Source organism: Ranitomeya imitator, chromosome 2 (assembly GCF_032444005.1).
Source record: "Ranitomeya imitator isolate aRanImi1 chromosome 2, aRanImi1.pri, whole genome shotgun sequence".
In the NCBI taxonomy this organism is placed as follows: domain Eukaryota; kingdom Metazoa; phylum Chordata; class Amphibia; order Anura; family Dendrobatidae; genus Ranitomeya; species Ranitomeya imitator.
The window spans coordinates 635,570,325-635,594,489 of record NC_091283.1 but is presented as its reverse complement, the minus strand read 5'-3'; the positions used below and the strand labels follow the sequence as shown (position 1 = coordinate 635,594,489).

At 47.0% G+C, this 24,165-nt stretch overlaps 1 protein-coding gene across 1 annotated transcript in view; it reads right to left on the bottom strand.

Annotated features, from left to right (window-relative positions):
- The window catches only part of TMEM176B (transmembrane protein 176B), a 59,747-nt gene that overhangs the window by 16,617 nt on the left and 18,965 nt on the right, over positions 1 to 24,165 (bottom strand). The window contains exons 2-6 of the mRNA XM_069752676.1: positions 18,395 to 18,619; positions 8,316 to 8,429; positions 7,001 to 7,057; positions 5,897 to 6,133; positions 4,833 to 4,955 (exon numbers count right to left, since the gene is read on the bottom strand). Of these exons, the coding sequence (XP_069608777.1) occupies positions 4,833 to 4,955; positions 5,897 to 6,133; positions 7,001 to 7,057; positions 8,316 to 8,429; positions 18,395 to 18,619 (756 nt within the window). The remainder of the gene's footprint in view (positions 1 to 4,832; positions 4,956 to 5,896; positions 6,134 to 7,000; positions 7,058 to 8,315; positions 8,430 to 18,394; positions 18,620 to 24,165) is intronic.

Here is a 24,165-nt window from a genome sequence, read left to right as displayed (position 1 = left end):
AGGTCTGGTGGTAAATCGGCCCCTGGGAGAGCAGATCTGGACGATCTGGGTACGTCGGCAACGAGGTGCACCAACTCCAGAGCGACCAGGATTACTGGAACCCCTTCCGCTTTGATCTTCTTGATGAGTCTCGGAAGAAGCGGCAGTGGGGAAAAAAAAAAATGTTCGGAACCTGAATTGGTGTCACGGAAGAACCAGAGAATCTATTCCGATGGCTTTTGGATCTTGAGACCGAGCTATGAACCTGGAAACTTTGGCGTTCAGTCTGGGCACCAAAAGATCCACATCCTGGGAGCCCAACAAAGGCAGATCTGTTGGAAAACTGCCGGATCAAGTTCCCACTCCTTGAGGCGAGACGCTGATGGCTGAGAAAGTCTGCCGCCCAGTTTTCCACACCTGGTATATGTACTGCTGAAATTACCGAGTGGTTCCTCTCTGCCCATCGAAGAATGTGGGATACTTTGCCCATGGCTGCTCTGCTGCATGTACCCCCTTGATGACTGACGTGGCATTGTCCGATTGAATTCGGATGGGGTAACCCACTAGGAGATAATGAAACTGCAGCAGCGCTAGCCATATTGCTCGGATTTCTAGGACATTGATTGGAAGTTCCGATTCCCGAGACAACCAGTGGTCCTGAGGAGTGTGGTGACGACCAATAGCCATTGAACCGGGAGAAAGGGATTTCCTCTGGTTGAGGGAAGAGCTCACTGTCTACTATTTCAGAGTCTGCTGACTCTCCGGGAGAATGGGTTCCCGTCCCAAGCCGCTAGCAGAGCATGCTGTAAGGGACGGAAATGCCTCTGTGAAAAGGAACAGCGTCCATTGCTGCTACCATTTTTCCCAGTACTCATAGCAAACTGAATGGAATGAAATGAAGACTTAGAAAGAGCGCAGGCTCCTTGCTGAAGGGCTAGGACCTTGTCTCGAGGGAGTATCACCAACCCTCGAGAGGTGTCCAGGGTCATACCTAGAAAGGATATCTGCTGGGCTGGAGTGGGGGAAGACTTGGTTAAGTTTATCAGCCAGCCCAGGAGAGAAAGGGTATCTCAAGTGATGCGAACGGAACCATGCAGTCGTGGAAAGACAGACCCTTGACTAGTAGGTCGTCCAGATAGGGCAGGGCAAGAGTGCAAGATGGACATGACGGCCGCCATGACCTTTGTGAACATTCTGGGAGCGGTAGCGAGACTGAAGGGCTAGGCTGTGAACTGAAAATGCTGGTCGCGAATGGCAAAATGCAGGAATTTTTGGTGGTGGTGGTGGTGGTGGGAAAAAAAAAAAAAAAAAATCGAGATATGCAGGTAAGCATCTCGAATATCGACAAATATAGAAACTCCCCTTTTTCCAAAGAGGTAATGACCGAACGCAGAGATTCAATGTGGAAATGACGGACCTTGACAAACCTGTTTAGAAGTTTGAGGCCTAGTATGGGGTCTCACTTTTCTGTCCTTTTTTGGTGACAACAAATAGGTTGGAGTAGAATCCCTCTCGAACCTTTCACTTTCCGGAACCAGGACAATGATGCCATCATGACACAAAGAATCTATGGCTTGGGAAAAAGCTTTTGCTTTTGAGATTGGAAGCCAGGAGATGAAGAAACGTGCTGGGGGGGGGAGGGAATGGGAGGGAGTGTTGCAAAAAAAAAACCTCAATTTTGTATCCGGAAGACATCAAGTCTCTGACCTATTCGTCGTGAACAACCGAGAGCCAGACCTGTTGCTGTCGACCGGATAACGGCAGGAGTCATTGAGGGGAAAATCTGAGTCCTAGATCCTTTAGATCCAGACTGTTTGACCCGACCCTTCCACTGCTGATTGGACCTATAGGATGCCTGGGGTCCTCTGTACCTACGTGGTGGAAGTCCTGATCCTGAAGAAGTAGTGGACTAACTCGGATTGGCACGAAAGAGTCGGAAACTGATTTGTTGCCTAAGCCTTTGCTGGGGAAGAAATTTGCTCTTTCTTCCCATAGTGTCCGAGATAAGCTGACCCAGCTTCTCTCCAAATAAATGCCCACTCTGGTAAGGGAGGGATGTCAGACTTTTTTGATGCAGAATCCGCTTTCCACTCTGAGTAATAAGGTCCTTCTGATCATGATGGCATTTGCCACAGAGAGCAGCACAGTTGGCCAAATCTAAAGAGGCGTGTACCAGGTAATCTTCTGCCTGAGAAATCAGGCTAGCCAGATGCGCTGCCTCTGGAGGAAGATTACTGCTCTGAATGGAATTAGCTAAGGTCTCCGACCAGGAAACCATTGATTTAGCTACTCAAGCTGCAGCAAATGAGGGATAGAGAGCCGCACCTGAGACCTCGAAGACAGATCGAGCCAAATTTTCAATCTGTGGGATTTTTAAAAGATGGATAGAAGGGTTTTGGATGCCAAGCGAGATACTCGCGGGTCTACCACAGGGGATTCAGACCAATCTTTCCTCTGATTGGCTGAAAAAGGGTACTTCGCCTCAAGAGGTTTTTGACCTGTGAAAAGCTTATCTGGTCACTCCCTGTGCCGATTAATTATGTCCCGAAACTCCGGGTGAATGGCAAATGTTTTATGAGGGTGTTTAGTCCTCAAAATGCACAGCGTGATCTGGCACAGAGTTGGAGTCTTCATCAACCTTCAGAGTCTGGTCGATTGCCTCAATAAGAGAATCCACTGTTTTCTGAAAATCTGACGAATCCGGATCCAAGGAGGCGTCCGATTCATACTCAGAATCGTGTTCACTACAAAGGTCTGGAGAGGGAGAGCGTGAAACTGAATTCACGGACACCAGGGTACGTGAATGCCTGGGAGATGTACTACGGATCTGTTTTCTGGATGCTTGTAAGACTCTAGACTGTGAGTGGCCCCTGCTAGCCGGCGGTTCCCGTGTAGAGGAGGGACACCCTACATCAGACGTGCCAACACCGCGATCCCCAGAAGGGACAGTGAAGTATTCAAGTGCTTTGGCCAGAGAAGTCATGGATTGCGACAGACACGAATCCGACTCAGGGGGGCTAGGTATACTAGGTTCAACGGCAGCGGGAGGCTCCTGAGCGCATTGGAGGTCACAGGTTTTAGAGTGGCAAACTCTGTGCTTTAGGAAATGCAGACTGGCAGGAGTTACACGAAGTGAAAAAGACTGTCATAGTCTTATGAGATTTCTTAGGAGCCTGAGGCTGGGACATGATGTACCCCTTTGTGCCTCTTATTTATAAGAAAAAAAACAAAAACAAAAAAAAGGATAGGATACAGCAGAGGTTAAAGAGATAGAGAGTTCATCACACCCTTACGCAGGCCCTGTGTCCCAGCTGTGCAGCGCGAGTCTCAGAGGGATTCTCAGACAATCAGCGCTCTCCTGTGCATAGGTTCACTGACAAGCAGGCGCTTCCTGATGTCAGCATGTAATGAGCGGGACCATGTGACCGCTCACACAGGACCTGCTGCAAGCGGCCGCTGAGAGGAGACATCGCAGGAGCTGGGTGAGTATTTCTGCTCACGCTGCTGGGGAGAAGGAATGAATGCCGCTTCAGCACCACACGCAGGGGGGACAGTGCTTACTGTAGCGCTGTCTCTCCTGCGGGCGGTACGTGCACATGGAGGAGAGTGTACACTGTTCTCCGTGTGCACGTGTGCTGTCCGTATTGTGGTCCGTACGGTCAGTAAAAAACGGACATGTCTACGTGTTTTGCACACGGACACACGGTCCGTGTGAAAACACATACATGTGCAGAAACACATAGATCCTAAAGGGTCTACGTGTGTCAGTGTCTCCGGTACGTGAGAAAACTGTCACTACACGTACCGGAGACACTGACATGTGAAAGAGGCGGAAGGGTGTGTGGACTTTTTTTGCGGTCTTGTTTTTGTAGTGTATCAGTATCCAAGACTACATTTTTGGTTACATCTCCATTAAAAATTTAATTTCCCTTTTTGCTTTCAAAATTCAGAGTTTTGACATTTTATGCATTTGTAAAGCCAGCTTTTCAAATAGGAATCTGTCACCAGGTTCTTGGTGTGTAATCTGAGAGTAGCATAATGTAGAGGGCAGAGAACCGGATTGCAGCAAGTAAAGCTAGGTTCACATTAGCATTTCTGTGCGCAGCGTATGATCCGCATGAGTACATCACTTTAACATGGTGTACGTAGGGACATGCGTTCGCATGCTGATGCATCGTTTCGGTGTGCGGCGGTGTCTAGCGAACGCAACATGTTGCATTTTTTTGAGCCATCAAATATTGCGCAATGGTCCGCATGCGGATGATTGCGCAAAAAAACACGCATTACTGTCTATGGGAACGCATTGGTAAGCAAGGTGTATATGTGTACGCATGCGTTCGATGCGCTTGCGTACTTCGGACTGCGCATGTCCAGGAACCGACTGAGACACGCCCCCTCCTGGAAATATGCGCATAAACAATACAAACGCAGGCAAAAAACGCACACAACGCAGGTTTTTTTGCGTCATGCGTAAGCGTATTCAGATGATACGCTGCGCACAGAAACGTTAACGTGAACCTAGACTTCGTGACATCGCTGCAGTATGTAAATCACTAGAGGATCAGTAAACCTTCTGCCATGTAGGCCACTCTGTAAAACTACACTAATTAGTATGTTTGTGCCTAGACACAGTGTACACAGAAAGCTGTCAATCAGTGGTGGGGCGGGGTTATACAGAGCTCAGAAGTGGTAGATCTGCAGTAGATAAATATATATACCCCTAGTGTTCGATCTGCTATCTTTTGGATAATCATTTGGCTATACAGAGTTAGCCCCCCCACCGATGTAAAGGGATATTTATATTGCCATTGCCCCACCCCCACACAGTAGTAATGAGACATCAGATCACTTACCTCCAGTTTACAAGAACGGCAGCATGACTTTGACTTTACTTTACAGGCCATATAGAGAATGGCGAGGCAGACACCCCAGATCATAATCAGCAAGCTCATATAGATCAGGCAACTTTGTAATAGCTGGAAAGGAGAGGAAAAACAAAGCTATATGAGAAACGTATTAACCGTTTTCTGAAACATGACATCATAAATGGTAATGGAAAGGAATGGCTTCCTGCTGTGTTATACTTGGGGAGAATTATGGCGTATTGGGGGGGTGGATTTCATGTGAAGGTCTCAATGTATAATGGGGGTTATGGCGCATCTCTGGGGTGCACGGTGATGGACATTACTCCAACCCTGCGGTGCAGGATAGGACAGGTTACCGGCACAGTACACTTGTGTGGCTGCCGCACATGTGATTTGCACAAACCAGCAGTGAGCGCAGTGATTTTTGGAGGGTCTAAGGGTGAGTGGTGCCAATATGTTTGGAGACGTTGTGCACAGTATGGAGAGAAGGGTTTTGTTGTGAAGAAGTGTGTATGAATGGAGAAAATCAAGGAAGGTCACAAGTGGCAGCCATGAAGAAGGCACCGGACGCCTGCCCAAGACTGCTGACAACATTAAGCATGCACGTGAACCCGGTTGTTGGTTTCGATCACCACCTATTTGATCACTTGTAGATCATTTCTGACTCGCGCTCATTTATGGGCCTCATGATGACTCAGTGGTTAGCACAGATTAAAGGCTTTCTTGTATTTGTGTGGGTTTCCTGTGGGATCCCCAAAGTAAAAACACACTAATATGTTGGCAATTTGTTTCCTCTATATTTGGTCTCATTATATGCGTTTGTACAAGAGGAGAGTGGCATCACTCTTAACAGCACTGCATAATATATTAGAAATACAGTACATAGTCAATAGGATATAGGTCAAAATCACTACTTAATTGGGTGTGAAAGAAATTCAGATAATTTTTTGCTAAACATCATATCATTATTACACATTTTCTGATATTTCCAAGCAGATATATTACAGCAGCACTTTTGTGAATATACGTATTAACCAAAAACAAACACTTGCATTGGATCTTTGGATTGTATCTTTGCATGTGCTCAGGTCATAGTTATAGGAGTTGTATCCATTGTAGTATCTTGGAGGTGGTGTTCTGTTGTAGTACTTAATGGATGCCTCAAGCAGATCGTCGCAGACTTGTTCATTTCCAAACCAGTATAAACGTTGTGCATCATTAACTGCCACGACCATGCCACCAATAGACACACTAAAGTTGACCACAATGGAAATTAAGGCAGCGGTCATCTATAAGGGTAGATGAGAAAAGACCAAGCAGTCAGTATTACAATAATACAGTACAATAAGGGATCACCAACTTAACTTAATGCATTCAGGAAAAAGCTAACCCTTTAAGCACACAAACAAGTTTTAGGCTTTCACTGAGAGAGAGGGAGAGAGAGGGGCAGAGAGAGAGAGGGAGAGGGAGAGGGAGAGGGAGAGGGAGAGGGAGAGGGAGAGGGAGAGGGAAGTAGGTAGAGGGAGAGATCTCTATCTATATTAGCTGAGGAGCCCGGCGTTGCCTGGGCATAGTAAATATCTGTGGTTAGTTATAGTACCTCACTTCTCTTATTCTCCCATCACGCCAAACTTACAAAATCAGCATATATACAGACACTATTTTTTTTTGGGGGGGGGGGGGGGGGGGGAGGGGAGGATTTTTTCTTTTTACAACATTTATTGTACAGGTAAACCAACTTCACATATTGAGAGATTGGACTTTTACGAACAATGAAATGAGGATTTTTTTTCTTCTTTTTTTAGATGGGCAAAAGGGGGACTGTTTGATGTTCTCTCTTGAACCTGTGATCCCCAGCCTAACAAAATATAGTTCAAATATTGGTCTCAGCAAGTCCCTTGTCTGCCAAGCCATCCATCAGCACAGCACCCACGCCAGGCAGAATAATGCAGCTTAAATGCCGCGTCAGTGATTTACAGCAACATGTAAATGGGTTAACAGCAGCTCACCCCGGCCACTGCCATTAGAGGCAGATGCCGGCTGTGTAACACATCTGGCATCTGCCTTGTGTGGAGCGGACTCTGCTCCTGAGCCCGCTCCATAAAGACGCTCTACATCATTGGCTAAGGCAGGGGATGTTCTAGTCACAGACTTACCCAGAATTTTTTGGGAAACTTATAGGCTACAAGATTCAGTATCCCAGATACAATGAACTGTGAAGAAATAGAACATAGGAAAATTAGTTTTTGGGATTTTCCAAGTCGACAAGTTAGGAAATAAGATTTCCAAGAACTATTTTTTTTTTTCAATAGGAAACACAAAACTTGGGAAGAAAAGTTCATACAGCGATACCATCCTGGGAGACAGTAGATGTTAAATACTATAACCTGGGCATCAGAATGATATTGTGGGTGTCTCATGTATTAGGGCACGGTGGGCATAATATGGTAGTTAATGGTGGCATTCTGAAGATGAAGTCAGTAAAAGAAGGTTTCAAATTTTCTATACCAAAAGGTTGTCCCTTATTGTGGCCCTGTCCTCGTGTCCGATGTTATAGAGGAGGATCCATAAGACCAGCTCCTACTTCCAGCAGACTAGAGCAGTGTTCAGATTGACCCTGCATCAGCAAATGGTTAAGGGTTTTCCTTGATGGGACAACCTCTTGATGGAAACCTGTCACCCCGAAAATCGCGGGTGAGGTAAGCCCACCAGCATCAGGGGCTTATCTACAGCATTCTGGAATGCTGTAGATAAGCCCCCGATGTATCCTAAAAGATGAGAAAAAGACGTTAGATTATACTCACCCAGGGGCGGTCCCGCTGTTGGTCCAGGTCCTCCCATCTTCATCAGATGACGTCCTCTTCTTGGCTTCACGCTGCGGCTCCAGCGCAGGCGTACTTTGTCTGTCCTGTTGAGGGCAGAGCAAAGTACTGCAGTGCGCAGGCGCCGGGCCTCTCTGACCTTTCCCGGCACCTGTGCCTTGGTGAGTATAATCTAACTTCTTTTTCTCATCTTTTAGGATACATCGGGGGCTTACCTCACCTGCGATTTTCGGGGTGACAGGTTCCCTTTAAAAGAGTTTTGGTTGATATAAGAATGGCCAATAACCACGGCGGTGGTCAGGGTGCAGTACACCAGTCTGAATAAGAAATCAGAAAAAAAAGCCAAGGTAATAATGAAAGGTACAAATTGGCTGAAACACGTCCACCCATTCGATTTTAGGGAAAGTTATTGTAGGAGGCCACGGTTATAGTCTAATATAACCTACTTGTACCATGAGTGCTCAAGTTTTTCCTGTCCATGTAAAGTTTACAAAAAGGAATAAAGAATCCTACCGCGATGATATGAAATTTTCTTTGGAAACTACAGGGACAAATTAGGGAAAGCGGATTTCAACATTCATAGTCCCAACCCCGATAGAGGTCAGGCCAGATCCAGGAAAGCCACAGGTGGACATTTAGTGATACTTACCGAAAATCCCACCCAGAAGTGGGCTCCACTGTAGAAGATCCCAAAATCTATCGGAACAACACAGAAAATAATGGCCAACATGACAGAGACCACACCCAAAGAAAAATAGGCAACCTAGATGAAAGGGAACACACAGTTACATATATGTGCTAGATCAGCCAGATCATACATGGTCACTTGGTTCACTTGCACATGGGGGATTAGTACCAAACTGGACTGAACCATAGGCAAATCTGGTGCCGTTATTTCAGTTCAACAATTTACAGCAATCGTAAAGTGGTTTTCAAGGACTCGGATACTGAATGTCTATCATTACGCTGGTTTATCAATATGAACTGGGTGAGGGTCTCGGCAACCCCTATGATCACCCGGAGGCCTGAGGTACAATGTATGGGGCTGGGAACGCACTGCTCTGTACACGATGTCTGCTGTTAGCTCCTGTTGAAGTGAACGGGAGCCGAGCAGCAACACCCGAGATCAACCACTACACAGTGAACAGAGCTGACCGTTTACAGCTGATAGGAAGTGCCACCAATCACATGTGCAGAGGATGGACCATTAATATCCCTTAGAGGAGCAAGCTGCAATAAAAGACACGTGGCTCTTGATGACCTTGGCACGGCAAAGATCTGCAGGAGAAGCGGAAATATATGCCAGCTATTCGCTGAAGTAGATTTCTGCTATCATTTACACTGGACGCACCCATCTGTTTTAGGACTTTCTGGGCTACGGAGGTTTGCTATTTTTCTGTTCAAATTCTCAATGTTTCTTTTAACCCCTTAACGACCGGAGGTATTTTTATTTTTACGTTTTCATTTTTTGCTCCCCTTCTTCCCAGAGCCATAACTTTTTTTATTTTTCGGTCAATATGGCCATGTGAGGACTTGTTTTTTGCGGGACAAGCTGTACTTGTACTTTTGAACTACACCATTGGTTTTAACTAGTGATGAGTGAGTGTACTCGTTGCTCAGGTTTTCCGGAGCACGCTTGGGTGATCTCCGAGTATTTACGACTGCTCGGAGATTTAGTATTCATTGCAGCAGCTGAATGATTTACAGCTACTAGCCAGCCTGAGTACATGTGGGGGTTGCCTGGTTGCTAGGGAATCCCCACATGTAATCAAGCTGTCTAGTAGCTGCAAATCATTCAGCTGCGGCAAGGAAAACAATCTCCAAGCAGTCACAAATACTGGGAGACCACCCGAGCGTGCTCAGGAAAACCTGAGCAACAAGTACCGTATATACCCGAGTATAAGCCGATCTGAGTATAAGCCGAGACCCCTAATTTTGCCACAAAAAACTGGTAAAACGTAATGACTTGAGTATAAGCCTAGGGTGGAAAATGCAGCAGCAACCAGTAAATGTCAAAAATAAAAATAGATACCAGTAAAAGTAAAATTGAGGCATCAGTAGGTTAAGTGTTTTTGAATATCCATATTGAATCAGGAGCCCCATATAATGCTCCATACAGTTTATGATGGGCCCCATAAGATGCTCCATATTAAAACATGCCCCATATAATGCTGCACAAATGCCGATTATGGCCTCATAAGATGCTCCATACAGACATTTGCTCCATATAATGCTCCACAAATGTTGATTATGGTCACATAAGATGCTCCATAGAGATATTTGCCCGCACATAATGCTGCACATGGCCCCATAAGATGCTCCATAGAGATTTTTGCCCCGTATAATGCTCAACAAATGCTGATTATGCCCCATAAGATACTCCATAGACTATTATGCCCCCATATGCTGTTGCTGCAATAAAAAAAAAAAAAAAAAAAAATCACCTGTCCTCCGATCCACCGCTGGGCGCTGCTCCTTCTTCCCAGTCCTCTGCAGTGACTGTTCAGGCAGAGGGCCGTCTGATCTGAGCGTCACTGCAGAGGACTGGGAAGAAGGAGCGGCGCCGGAACGGAGGAGAGGTGAATATCGCGTCCCCGTATACTCACCTGCTCCTGGCACGGTGCAGTCCCTGGTTCCCCGGTGCCAGCAGCTTCTTCCTGTAGTGAGCGGTCACATGGTACCGCTCATTACAGTAATGAATATGCGGCTCCACCCCTATGGGATTGGAGTCGGGTCCAAATTCATTACTGTAATGAGCGGTACCATGTGACCGCTCAATACAAGAAGAAGCTGCCAGCGCCCGGAGAACGAGGGACGTGCAGGGACTGCGCTAGGAGCAGGTGAGTATTATTAGACTCCCCTCCCCTGCCGACCCCTGGGTATGACTCGAGTATAAGCCGAGAGGGGGACTTTCAGCCCCAAAAAAATGGGCTGAAATTTTCGGCTTATACTCGAGTATATACGGTATATTTGCCCATCACTAGTTTTAACATATCGTGTACTGGAAAACAGGAAAAAAATCCTTTTAAAATTGCATAAAAGGGCAATTCCGTTTTTTTGGGGGTTTTTTTGTTCGCTAAATGCTAAAACTGACCTGCCATTCTGATTCTCCAGGTCATTACGAGTTCATAGACACCAAACATGTCTAGGTTCTTTTTTATTTAAGTAGTGAAAAAAAAATTCAAAATTGGGTAAAAAGAAGCAGTGAAAAAATAATTCCAAACTTTTGTTAAGAAAAAAAAAAATTGTGCCATTTTGCAAAACCAGTAGAGTCTCCATTTTTCGTGATCTCGGGTTGGGTGAGGGCTTATTTTTTGCGCGCAGAGCTGACATTTTTATTAATACTATTTTGGTGTAGATACGATCTTTTGATTGCCCATTATTGCAATGTAGCGACGATGAAAAAGAAACGTAATGCTGACGTTTTGAATTTTTTTCTTGTTAATTCTTTTTTTTTTAAACTGATAGATCAGGCGATTCTTAAGGCGGCGATACCAAATATGTGTTTGATTTTTTTTTATTGAGACTAGAAGCTGCAGCACTTTGATCGGCTCTGCTACATACAGGCGATGATCAGATTGCCTGTGTGTAGCAGAAATGCTCACTTGTTATGAGCGTCGACCACCGGGCGGCGATCATAGCAATCTGGCAATGGCAACCATAGAGGAAAGCTGGAGACCTCTGGTTGTCATGCCAACCCATCAGTGACCAGCAATCATGACGGGGTCACTGATGGGAGGGATTTCCCAAGCGCTTCCGGAAAGAGCGAATTAAAGGCCGCTATCAGAGATTGACAGCGGCATTTAACTAGTTAACAGCCACAGGTGGATCACGATTCCACCCGTGGCTGTTAGAGGCACATGTCAGCTTTTCAAAACAGCTGACATGTGCGGGAAAGATGTGGGCTCAGCACCAGAGCCAACATCAAAGGAAGGGTTTCCGATGTGGGTGTACTATTACACCCAACGTTGGAAAGCGGTTAAAGGGAAGGTGCCATGATTTTTATTTTTGTATTATTACCGTATGTTAATCAATAAAGTTTAATTAAAACATTTTCCAGCCACTGGGGGTTGCAATTTTCATTTGCTGGTGTTTAATTGTACGAGTATGACACTTCTCACACCTCAAATATGACAGCCCCTGTACATGTCCAATGGCATCTCCTGGATTGTGGTGGTCTCCAGCTGTGACCTGGGCAGCCACCCTGCTTCACTAATCAGGGAGGACATCTTTGGTGAGAACAGTAGGTTCACTAATCAACCTTGGCCATTAAAGGGCATGTGCCCTAAAAAATAAAAATATATATTTTTAATTTTTTTTAGGGCACATTCCTGTTAATGGCCCAGGTTGATTAGTGAACCTACTGTTCTCAGCAAAGATGGCCTCCCTGAAAAACGTGAAGATCGTACCTACTGTACTTGGAGAAGCTACTTGAGCAGTCTGAGAAGAGAAATAGGGATTTTTGTGTTACTCACCGTAAAATCCTTTTCTCCGAGACACTCATTGGGGGACACAGGACTGTGGGTGTATGCTTCTGCCGCCAGGAGGCTGACACTAAGTAAACATGAAAAAAAGTTAGCTCCTCCTCCATCGTATACACCCTGACACTGGCTACCAGAGACTCCAGCAGTAGGAGAACAAAACAAAAAATAATATAACAGCATAAATACAGAAAACTTATGTCTAGAAAAGATCCTACTGACTAATGAAATCAGAAATAGCAAAAGCAGCCAATAGGCTACCAGGGAGGGAGCTGTGTCCCCCAATGAGTGTCTCGGAGAAAAGGATTTTACGGTGAGTAACACAAAAATCCCTATTTCTCCTTCGCCTCATTGGGGGACACAGGACTGTGGGATGTCCTAAAGTAGTCCCTGGGTGGGAAAATAACTCACCAGTAAAAGTCATCCAAATAATGGTTGTCTATAAATGCGCCACTGCTGCTTGAAGAATCCCTCTACCCAGACTTGCATCCGCAGAGATCTGGGAGTGGACATTATAATGTTTGACAAACGTATGCAGACTAGACCAGGTTACAGCCTTGCAAATCTGTTCTGCTGAGGTCTGGTGCCGAATGTCCCAGGAAGCCCCCACTGCTCTAGTTGAATGAGCCTTGATTCCAGCCGGAACCATCACGCCACTGGTGCGATAGGCCTCCTGAATGGTCGCCCGTATCCACCTGGCCAGGGTAGATTTTGAGGCCGCGCAACCCTTCCTGCGACCTTCTGGAAGGACAAAGAGCATCTGTCTGGCGAAAAGGAGCCGTTCGGGAAACGTACCTCCTCAGTGCTCTCACCAGATCCAACGTATGGAGAGCTTTTTCTACACGGTGCATAGGCGCAGGACAAAAAGAGGGCAGAACAATATCCTCATTGATGTGGAATGAGGAAACAACCTTCGGCAAAAAGGACGGTGCTGGTCTGAGCACTACCTTGTCCTGATGAAAACGAAGAAAGGGGGTACGACAGGAGAGGGCTGCCAGCTCTGATACCCGCCTTATGGAAGTTATGGCCACTAAAAATACAACTTTCCAGGAAAGGAGAGTCAAGGAAATATCTTGAAGAGGCTCAAAAGGAGCGTCCTGTAAAGCCCTTAAGACCAAATTAAGGTCCCAAGCTTCCAAAAGGAGTCTTATAAGGAGGAACCTTATGAGCGACTCCCTGGAAAAAAGTCTTGACCTGAAGATTAGTAGCAATCCTGCGCTGAAAAAGAATTGATAAAGCCGAAATCTGCCTTTTAAGGGTACTTGGAGCAAGCCCAGAATCTATGCCTGCTTGAAGGAAGGCTAGAATGTTTGGAACGGAAAAACGCAGAGGCAGCCCGCGCTCTCTACACCAAGAAAGGAAAACTTTCCAAGTGTGATGGTAGATTCTGGCCGAAACAGTCTTGCGTGCACTGATCATAGTATTTTGCTACCTCTTGGGAGAACCCTGCCCAAGTTTAAACCCAAGATTCAACGGCCAGGCCGTCAAACGTAGGACCCTTGAGTTCTGGTGGTAGATCGGCCCTTGCGATAGAAGATCTGGCCGATCGGGGAGCCGCCATGAAACGCCGGCGAGAAGCTGCACCAGGTCTGCATACCAGGTCCGTCGTGGCCAATCCGGGGCGATCAGAATAGCCGGTACTCTCTCTGACTTGATTTTCTTGATTACCCTCGGAAGCAGAGCCAGAGGCGGGAACAGATAAGGGAAGTGAAATTGGTTCCAAGACCGTACTAGCGCATCTACCGCGATTGCCTGAGGATCTCGGTACCGAGCGACAAATCTGGGTACCTTGGCATTGCTCTTGGACGCCATTAGATCCATGTCTGGAGTCCCCCAACGATGGCATATCTGCAGAAATACCTCGGGATGGAGAGACCATTCCCCGGAAGCTAGACCCTGACGGCTTAGGAAATCTGTCGCCCAGTTTTCTTCACCCGGAATGTGGACTGCCGAAATCAGAGTGATTTCTCTCTGCCCAGAACAAAATCTGTTTTACTTCCTGCATGGCTGCCTTGCTGCGGGTGCCCCCCTGGTGATTTATGTAGGCCACAGCTGTGGCGTTGTCCGATTGAATTCGGACAGGGCGACCCGCCAGAAGATGGTGGAAATGAAGCAAGGCTATCCGAACTGCTCGAATCTCTAAGAGATTGATGGGGAGAGCTGATTCCTGAGGAGACCAGAGCCCCTGAGCTGTGTGATGAAACCCAACCCAGGAGACTGGCATCTGTTGTGACCACTAGCCAATTGGTTGGGGGAAAGGGCTTTCCCCTGAGTAGAGAGGAGCTGTTTAGCCACCAAGAGAGGGTCTGCCTGACCTGGAGAGATAACCGAAATCTGCGGTTGAGGGAGAGTGGATTTCTGTTCCACACTGCTAGAATAGCTTGTTGGAGAGGGCGAAGATGAAGCTGCACAAATGGAACTGCCTCTATAGTTGCAACCATCTTTCCTAACACCCTCATGCAAGACCGGATCGTATGAGAGTGCGTTTGTTGAAGCTTCCTCATTTCCCGCCGAAGGGCAAGGACCTTGTCCTGGGGGAGGATTGAAAGGGCTTGAGAAGTGTCGAAGATCATGCCTAGAAATGCGATCCTCCGAGATGGTTGAAGGGATGACTTCCTTAAATTTATTAGCCAACCTAGACGAGAAAGGGTGTCCAGGGTGATGCCGACATTTTCCTTGCAAGATTGAAAAGTCGACCCTTTGATCAGTAGATCGTCTAGGTAAGGCAAGACAACTATGCCCCGGGAGTGCAGAATGGACACCACAGTTGCCATGACTTTTGTGAACACCCTGGGAGCGGAGGCCAGCCCGAAGGGTAAAGCCGTGAACTGGAAGTGCAGATTGTTTAAGGCAAACCAGAGAAATCTTTGATGAGGCGGAAAGATGGGAATATGTAGATAGGCGTCCTGAATGTCTATCGAGGCCAAGAACTCTCCCTTTTCTAGTGAGGCGATGACTGACCGGAGCGATTCCATCCGAAAGTGACGAACGCGGACAAACCTGTTTAAAAGTTTTAGATCTAGAATAGGCCTTACCGTTCCGTCCTTTTTGGGGGACTACAAAAAGATTGGAATAAAAGCCCTGAAACCTTTCCTCCCTTGGAACCGGAGAAATTACTCCGCTGAGACAAAGAGACTATGGAGTTGTACAGGTGTTGTCGGAGGGACTCGGACCTGGGAAGACGGGATGGGAAAAACCGGGGAGGAGGTAGACGGACCAGCTCTATCTTGTAACCTGAAGATACGAGCTCTCCCACCCACCGGTCATGGATTATTCGAAGCCAGACTTGGTGAAACAAAAGCAGACGTCCGCCTACTCTGTTGGAGGTACTCCGAGGAGGCCTCCAGTCACTTTGCCGAAAACCTTTGAACCCTAGATCCTCTGGATCTAGTTGACTGGGAACGCATTCTTCCCCCCTGGTTGGCCGAATAGGGGATCCGAACGTCTCGGTCCTGATTGGGTCGATCCTGCGCAGCAGAACTTGATGCTGGGGCCAATCTAGCATTGCAAAAGGGTCTGAAACGAGCTTGAAATTGGCGGCGAAAAGGCTGTCTAATCCTCTGCTGAGGAAGAAACTTACTCTTCCCTCCTGTGGAATCCGAAATCAGCTGATCCAGTTTTTCACCGAACAAGCGAACACCCTGATACGGTAGAGTTGTAAGCGATTTTTTAGAGGTAGAGTCAGCACGCCGAGTTCTTAGCCAGAGAGCCCTTCTAATAGCAATAGCATTAGCTGCAGCTGCACAATCTGCAGCATCTAAGGATGCATTAGTCAGATAGCACTGGCTGGTAGTTATCTGAGAAGACATTTCCGCCAATTCAGCTGACAAATCACTCTCTAGAAGAGCCTTTGTTAAAGACTCTGACCAAGACATCATAGCCTTAGCAACCCAGGTTGCCGCAAAAGAAGGAAAAAGCGCCGAACTTGAAGCCTCAAAAACGGAGCGAGCCAAGCTCTCTATAAGACGATCCGTAGGATCCTTAATAGCCGAGCCATTAGGGAGAGATAATAAAGTGTTAGAGGCTAAACGGGACACCGGAGGATCCACAGCAGGATTTTCCGCCCAATTACTACAAAGTTCAGTAGCAAAGGGATACCTAGCTTTCAGAGCCCTCTGCCCTGAAAAACGTTTGTCCGGGTGCTCCCGGTTACGACAAATCAGGTCCTCAAATTCCGGATGAGAGGAAAATACCCTATGGGCCCTTTTGGCCCGCTTAAATGAGACCTTATGATCTGAGGATGAGGTGAGCTCGTCCTCAATCCCCAGGGACTGATTGACAGCTTCAATGAGGCTATCTACCGACTCCTGAAAACCAGGACTCTCAAAATTAAGGGACCCTTCAGACTCAGTCTGTCTCAACTTCCCTGCTCTCTGCAGGGGAAAGAGAACGAGATACAGAGCTCCAGGATGCGGAAGCACCTGAGGGCCTGGGCGACGCAGTGCGAATCCGCTTTCCACGCAACTGTCTAGTGCGAGTGCGGCCCTGCAGGCCGAAGGCTCCTGAGACCCCGAGGCCCTCTCCGAGACAGATGGACTGCTGGCCCTGACTGCCGGGGTCTGAAGGGATTGGATTGCTTCAGTAAGGGATGCCATGGATTGCGACAAGGACGTGACCCATTCCGGTGGAGCTGCCCCAGAATCTTGAGGGGCAGGAGCCGGAGGGATTGCTGGGGAGCAGGCAGGGGGGAGGGGGAGGGGGGGGGGGTTTGCTCCTGTGCGCATTCAGAGTCACAGGCCTCGCAGCGGCGATTACTCTGGGCACGACAATCTACACAACCGGTAAATGGGAATGGGGCACGACAATCTACACAACCGGTAAATAGAACCGTGTGAGACTTAACTCTTCTAAACACAGTGATCCGTAAAGCTATACACAGGGCCAGAGGCTGGGACAAAAATAATGCTTCAGCCAGCTGGAGGGAGAAGCAATTACCCCAGTCCTGAGTCCCCACGATTTGTAGAGACGGATCCGGTCGCACGCTGCGGAGCAAAAAAAGATGCTGCCTTTATCCTCTTCAGAGCCCTCCGAGCCAATTTGAGGGGACGGGACCGCCATACTGCGCTGCGGCCTGTAGTAGGCCTGAAGCCGGGACCTCAATTCCCCCCCCCCCCCCCCCCCCCGAGAGAGGAAAGGTGGAACCAGAAGTGGAGGGGAGGAGCCTAACTGCGCGGTCTGCTGGGCGGAAGCCCGGGCCCTGAGCTGCCTGGAAGTTGTCCCCAAGACTGCAGGAGACCTGGCCGCACCTGGAGCGACAGTGCGGCACCGGCCGCACCATAGCGCCGGAAGCACCGTAGCGCAGCGGAGCCAGCCGCATCGCAGCGCCGGCCGCAACACAGCACCGGCCGCAACACAGCACCGGCCGCAACACAGCACCGGCCGCAACACAGCACCGGCCGCAACACAGCACCGGCCGCAACACAGCACCGGCCGCAACACAGCACCGGACCCTGAAGTACCGCCAAGATGTCAGCAGCGTCAGGTAAAACAAAAGATAGAGCGCCCTGTCAGGAGCCCCCCCAGAGCATCCAGCGAGGGGGGAAGCAAAACAGACGGTGCAGGAACCCTATCTCCATTATCCGCCCAGGATAAGGAGAGGGACCGTCCACCACCCCATCTATCACCGCAGCAGAGCAGGGGTGTAGTAAACCGGGGGGGAAACACGGACGACTAGGGGCACCTGTACAGCCCAGGGTCTCAATACCTTAAGGTGGTCAGGGCCAAGTCCGGTGAAGAATCCCACGTAGCGGGAAAGGATACGTGGATATGAAATCACACGTGCTTGCCCGTTGATGGTTTGGGGAGATCGGACCCTCAAAAGGATCTGTCGCCCCTTCAATTCATAGCGTTGAAAATGGAGTCCAAAGGAACAGGACTCAGAGGTGTGCCTCCTTGAGACACTAAGCATAAACTGGAGTCTCTGGTAGCCAGTGTCAGGGTGTATACGATGAAGGAGGAGCTAACTTTTTTTCACGTTTACTTAGTGTCAGCCTCCTGGCGGCAGAAGCATACACCCACAGTCCTGTGTCCCCCAATGAGGCGAAGGAGAAATTTACAAGATTTATAATATCAGAAGAATATGGTGGACTATAGTACATTTTAATACAAGCCATAAGCCAAGAACCACGTAAGTTCTGTAGACCATACAAGTGGCTTCTTATGGAGATAGACATATATTTTTTAATGTAGCACAATTTGGAGAAAACAGACTATTACAACAGTAGTATAACAAAAACAAACTCTTTACCCCAAACCCTAGGGGTGCTGCACAAGCAGGTGTACTGGAGGGCATGGTCTTTTCTCCACTAATCCTCATATCCCGGAAGAAACGGAAGGTATCCAGCAAGCAGTCCAAGGAAGATTGCTGGTTAATATTAATGTGCACCACAGTTCCCTCTGCGGTCTCACAGGAGACTTTTCCATTTTCAGTCTTTACGGTGTTGATATTCATGGTGTAAGACTTATGGGGAGACTGCAAAAAAAATAAAAATTATATATATTTCCGGTAACCATTCAGAAAAACAGAGTGTGTATATGCTGAACAACACTAATTCTGTCTTTTGTATGACTTGTATCCTGCACTCCTCACTAGGCGCCTCTGCAGGCTCCAACACTACCTTTCAGTTCTCTCTGAGCTGGTATGTGGCAAATAACTACCTTCCCCATCCAAATATGCTCACCAATGTCCAGAATAAATAAAGCAGGCACTTCGAATACACTATAAACAACACATGGTCACCCAAAGGGTAACCATAACAAAGAGATCCAGAATGATATTGATTAAGGCTTTTATTGGAGAAATAAAAATGCATAAAAAATGCCCAAGCACCCTAACATAAGGTGGAGGCTATGTGCAATACATCACTACAAAATATCAATTTGCACGGTAATGATATCATAACAGCATATTAGACTGTGTAAGCATGCCCAGAGTATAGCAACAGTGACAGTGTACATAATCAGTTTATAGGACTCTATCTACCTGCAGGCAGCACAGCGTTCCACCTCACCCCAACGCACGTTTCGCACCAGGCTTCTTCCGGGGGCGCCATATATATGTGACTGACATCTTTATATCTATCTATTCTATGTGTATATATGTATTCTATCCATTCTAGCTTGTTGGGTCACACTCATTTTACTGTACGCGGCAGATGAACTGCCGGATTTTTAACCCCTTAGTGAGAGCCAATTTGGTACTTAATGACCAGGCCAATTTTTGCAATTCTGACCACTGTCACTTTATGAGGTTATAACTCTGGAACGCTTCAACGGATCCCGCTGATTCTGAGATTGTTTTTTCGGGACATATTGTACTTTATGTTAGTGGTAACATTTCTTCGATATTACTTGCGATTATTTATGAAAAAAACGGAAATATGGCGAAAATTTTTAAAATTTTGCAATTTTCAAACTTTGTATTTTTATGCCCTTAAATCAGAGAGATATGGCATGAAAAATAGTTAATAAATAACATTTCCCACATGTCTACTTTACATCAGCACAATTTTGGAAACAAAAATTTTTTTTTGTTAGGGAGTTATAAGGGTTAAAAGTTGACCAGCAATTTCTCATTTTTACAACACCATTTTTTTTAGGGACCACATCACATTTGAAGTCATTTTGAGGGATCTATATGATAGAAAATAATGAAGTGTGACACCATTCTAAAAACTACACCCCTCAAGGTTCACAAAACCACATTCAAGAAGTTTATTAACCCTTTACGTGCTTCACAGGAACTGAAACAATGTGGAAGGAAAAAATGAACATTTAACTTTTTTTTGCAAACATCTTAATTCAGAACCATTTTTTTTATTTTCACAAGTGTAAAAACAGAAATGTAACCATAAATTTTGTTATGCAATTTCTCCTGAATACGCCAATACCCCATATGTGGGGGTAAACCACTGTTAGGGCGCACCGCAGAACTTAGAAGTGAAGGAGCGCCGTTTGACTTTTTCAATGCAGAATTGGCTGGAATTGAGATCGGACGCCATGTCACGTTTAGAGAGCCCCTGATGTGCCTAAACAGTGGAAACTCCCCACAAGTGACACCATTTTGGAAACTAGACCCCTTAAGGAACTTATCTAGATGTGTGGTGAGCACTTTGAACCCCCAAGTGCTTCACAGAAGTTTATAACGTAGAGCCGTGAAAATAAAAAATCGCTTTTGTTTACACAAAAATGATCTTTTCGCCCACAAGTTTTTATTTTCACAAGGGTAACAGGAGAAATTGGACTGCAATAGTTGTTGTCCAATTTATCCAGAGTACGCTGATGCGCCATATGTGGGGGTAAACCACTGTTTGGGCGCACGGCAGAGCTCGGAAGGGAAGGAGCGCCTTTTTGGAATGCAGACTTTGATAGAATGGTCTGTGGGCATTATGTTGCGATTGCAGAGCCCCTGATGTACCTAAACTGTAGTAACCCCCCACAAGTGACCCCATTTTGGAAACTAGACCCCCCAAGGAACTTCTCTAGATGTGTGGTGAGAACTTTGAATGCCCAAGTGCTTCACAGAAGTTTAGAATGCAGAGTCATGAAAATAAAAAATATATATATTTTTTTTTTTCACAAAAAAGATATTGTAGCCCCCAAGTTTTTATTTTCACAAGGGTAACAAGAGAAATTGGACCCCAGAAGTTGTTGTCCAATTTATCCCGAGTACGCTGATGCCCCATATGTGGGGGTAACCCACTGTTTGGGCGCACGGCAGAGCTCAGAAGGGAGGGAGCACCATTTGACTTTTTGAGCGCAAAATTGGCTGTCGTGTTTGGAGACCCCCTGATGTACCTAAACAGTGGAAACCCCCCCAATTCTTGCTCCAACCCTAACCCTAATCCCAACCTGATCCATAATCCTAATCACTAACCCTAACCATAATCACAACCCTTACCCCAAAACAACCCTAATGTCAACCCTAACCATAACCCTAATCAAAACCCTAAATCCAACACACCCCTAACCTCAAACCTAACCCTAATCCCAATACACCCCTAATCACAACCCTAACCTTAACCCCAATCCCAAACCTAACCCTAATCCCAAGCGTAACCCTAATGCCAACCCTAACCCTAATACCAACCCTAATCCAAACCCTAACCCTAATCCCAACTCTAACCCTAACTTTAGCCCCAACCCTAGCCCTAACTTTAGCCCCAACCCTAAGGCTACTTTCACACTTGCGTCGTTTGGCATTCCGTCGCAATCCGTCGTTTTGGACAAGAAACGGATCCTGCAAATGTGCCCGCAGGATGCGTTTTTTGCCCATAGACTTGTATTGCCGACGGATCGTGACGGATGGCCACACGTCGAGTCCGTCGTGCACTGGATCAGTTGTGTTTTGGCGGAGCGTTGGCACAAAAAAACGTTCAATGAAACGTTTTTTTTGTACGTCGCATCCGCCATTTCTGACCGCGCATGCGTGGCCGTAACTCCGCCCCCTCCTCCCCAGGACATAGATTGGGCAGCGGATGCGTTGAAAAACTACAGCTGCTGCCCACGTTGTGCACAATTTTCACAACGTGCGTTGGTATGTCGGGCACGCATTGCGACCCTAACCCTACCCCTAATTTTAGCTCCAACTGCTGTTCTCCTGCCGGCCGGCAGATGGAGACAGATGGCGGGCGCACTGGGCATGCGTCTGCCATGTTCTTCTGCCGGCGGCCAGGAGGAGCAGCAAGAGGATCCAGGGACCTAGGTGAGTATGCTAGGGTCCCCGAATCCCCCTATTTCTCTGTCCTCTGATGTGCGATCACATCAGAGGACAGAGAACACTTTACTTTTTTTTTTTTTTGCGGTCGCCGGTAAACAGTTAATTACCGGCGATCGCAAATGCGGGGTGGGTTAAAAAAACCCCGAATCATGTTCTCTGGGGTCTCGGCTACCCTCGGCAGCCGAGACCCCGGAGAAAATCGGCCTCTGGGGGGCGCTATTGACTTTTTCCACAGCGCCGTTAATTAACGGCGCTGTGGTTTAAGTACCCTTAGCGGCCGCCGTTAAAAGGCGTATCGGCGGTCGCTAAGGGGTTAAAGAACAGAGATAGAGATATATTAAAAAAACGAACAGCATTTTTTTTTAAATCACACCCATTGACTTGCACAAGCAAGTGTCATCCGAGATACGAGGACAATCATGGCATGCTGCGATTTTTTTTCTCATCCTGATGAGACCGGAGTTTACAAAAAAAAAAAAAAAATTCGCAGATGAGCTGTGACTCAGATTAACATTGGTCATGGAGCCATCTGATTTATGGGATTGCACTCGTCCGCTTTCCTTGCAGATGAGTACGAGTCCTTAGAGAGATGAGCTTTCTGTGCATGTGGAGACATGTCTGAACATACCACAGACACAGAAGTTCAGTCTCATGTCTTATACAGACTACTTGTTCCCCTATTTGAACAAAAAAAAAAAAAAAAAAAAATCTATTTTTTTTTTCTTAGCGATGTTCAACATATGGGTAAAACACATGGTGTTTTTATAGTTCAAGTCATTACCGACCTGACCGTTACCAATTATGGGCAGATTTACATTTTTGTTTTATTTTTTTTATTTTACAGGCAAAGGGCCGATCCACTAAAACACACCTTCCATCCCAGCGCTGCCCTAGTGACATCAGCAAACCTCCCAAGGCTTGCGTGACATTATGCTACGCGAGCCCTGCAGCCAATCAGCGGCCGGTATTGGGCTGATATGCCTACTTCCTATAGACTAACCAGGAAGGTGTGAGCACCGCAGCCCATCGGCGGCCGCTGACTGTTTGGCTGCAGGGCTTATGTGGTGTAACATCACGCAAGTCTCAGGAGAACCGGAGCAGATACTGCAGGAATGGCGCCGGTATGGGAGGCAAGTAGAAGGCGATTTCATTTTACAAGGTAGAATATAGTAATTAAGGAAAAGGTTGCCTGAGTAGTGGACAACCCCTTTTAAGCAAAAAATTATTTTTAAATGCTAATTGTTAGGCACCGAATCATTTTTGGATCAGGCTTTCTCTGTGGTGCCACAGGGATAAAACTGCAATGTGCTTGTAAAAAGAATCAACTTTTCAATTTCCCTGATAATAAAAATTGTCAGCGCTTTTAAGAACATAAGTATTTTTCATATTATTGCTGGTTGCCTAGGTTACCGACCACCAATACAATCCATCAGCTGTGGCTGGTCCCCTAGGCAAGAAGTCCAGCACTTACAAGATCTTTGCGGTAGAGCTTGTAAGAGCTGTTCTGTAGCTGACTGGATCTGGCAAGCATCAGTGCTACTCCACTACTCTGACACGGAAGATGCATAGTTCACAGTTTGGGCAAAGATCGAGCTAGAGTAACCATTAATCAGGAGCACACTCATCCCTGGCAAGCAGGAAGCCATGAGGATGGGGGGCTCCTAAAACAAACAAGGAAAAACCCTTGAATGGAATCAGCCATAGCCCTCTCCTTACTAAGACCACCAAAACGCTACAGACACTAGTGAACGCAGGATCTAAGGGGTTACAGAATTCTCCGATCATGACGGTTGCAGCAGGAACCAGACATTAAGGCTGGCTCCTACACCAGACATTAAGGCTAGCTCCTACACCAGACATTAAGGCTGGCACCTACACCAGACATTAAGGCTGGCTCCTACACCAGACATTAAGGCTAGTTCCTGCACCAGACATTAAGGCTGGCTCCTGCACCAGACATTAAGGCTGGCTCCTGCACCAGACATTAAGGCTGGCTCCTGCACCAGACATTAAGGCTGGCTCCTGCACCAGACATTAAGGCTAGCTCCTACACCAGACAGTAAGGCTGGCTCCTACACCAGACAGTAAGGCTGGCTCCTACACCAGACAGTAAGGCTGGCTCCTACACCAGACAGTAAGGCTGGCTCCTACACCAGACAGTAAGGCTAGCTCCTACACCAGACAGTAAAGGCCCCTTCACATTTAGCGACGCTGCAGCGATACCGACAACAATCCGGATCGCTGCAGCGTCGCTGTTTGGTCGCTGGAGAGCTGTCACACAGACCGCTCTCCAGCGACCA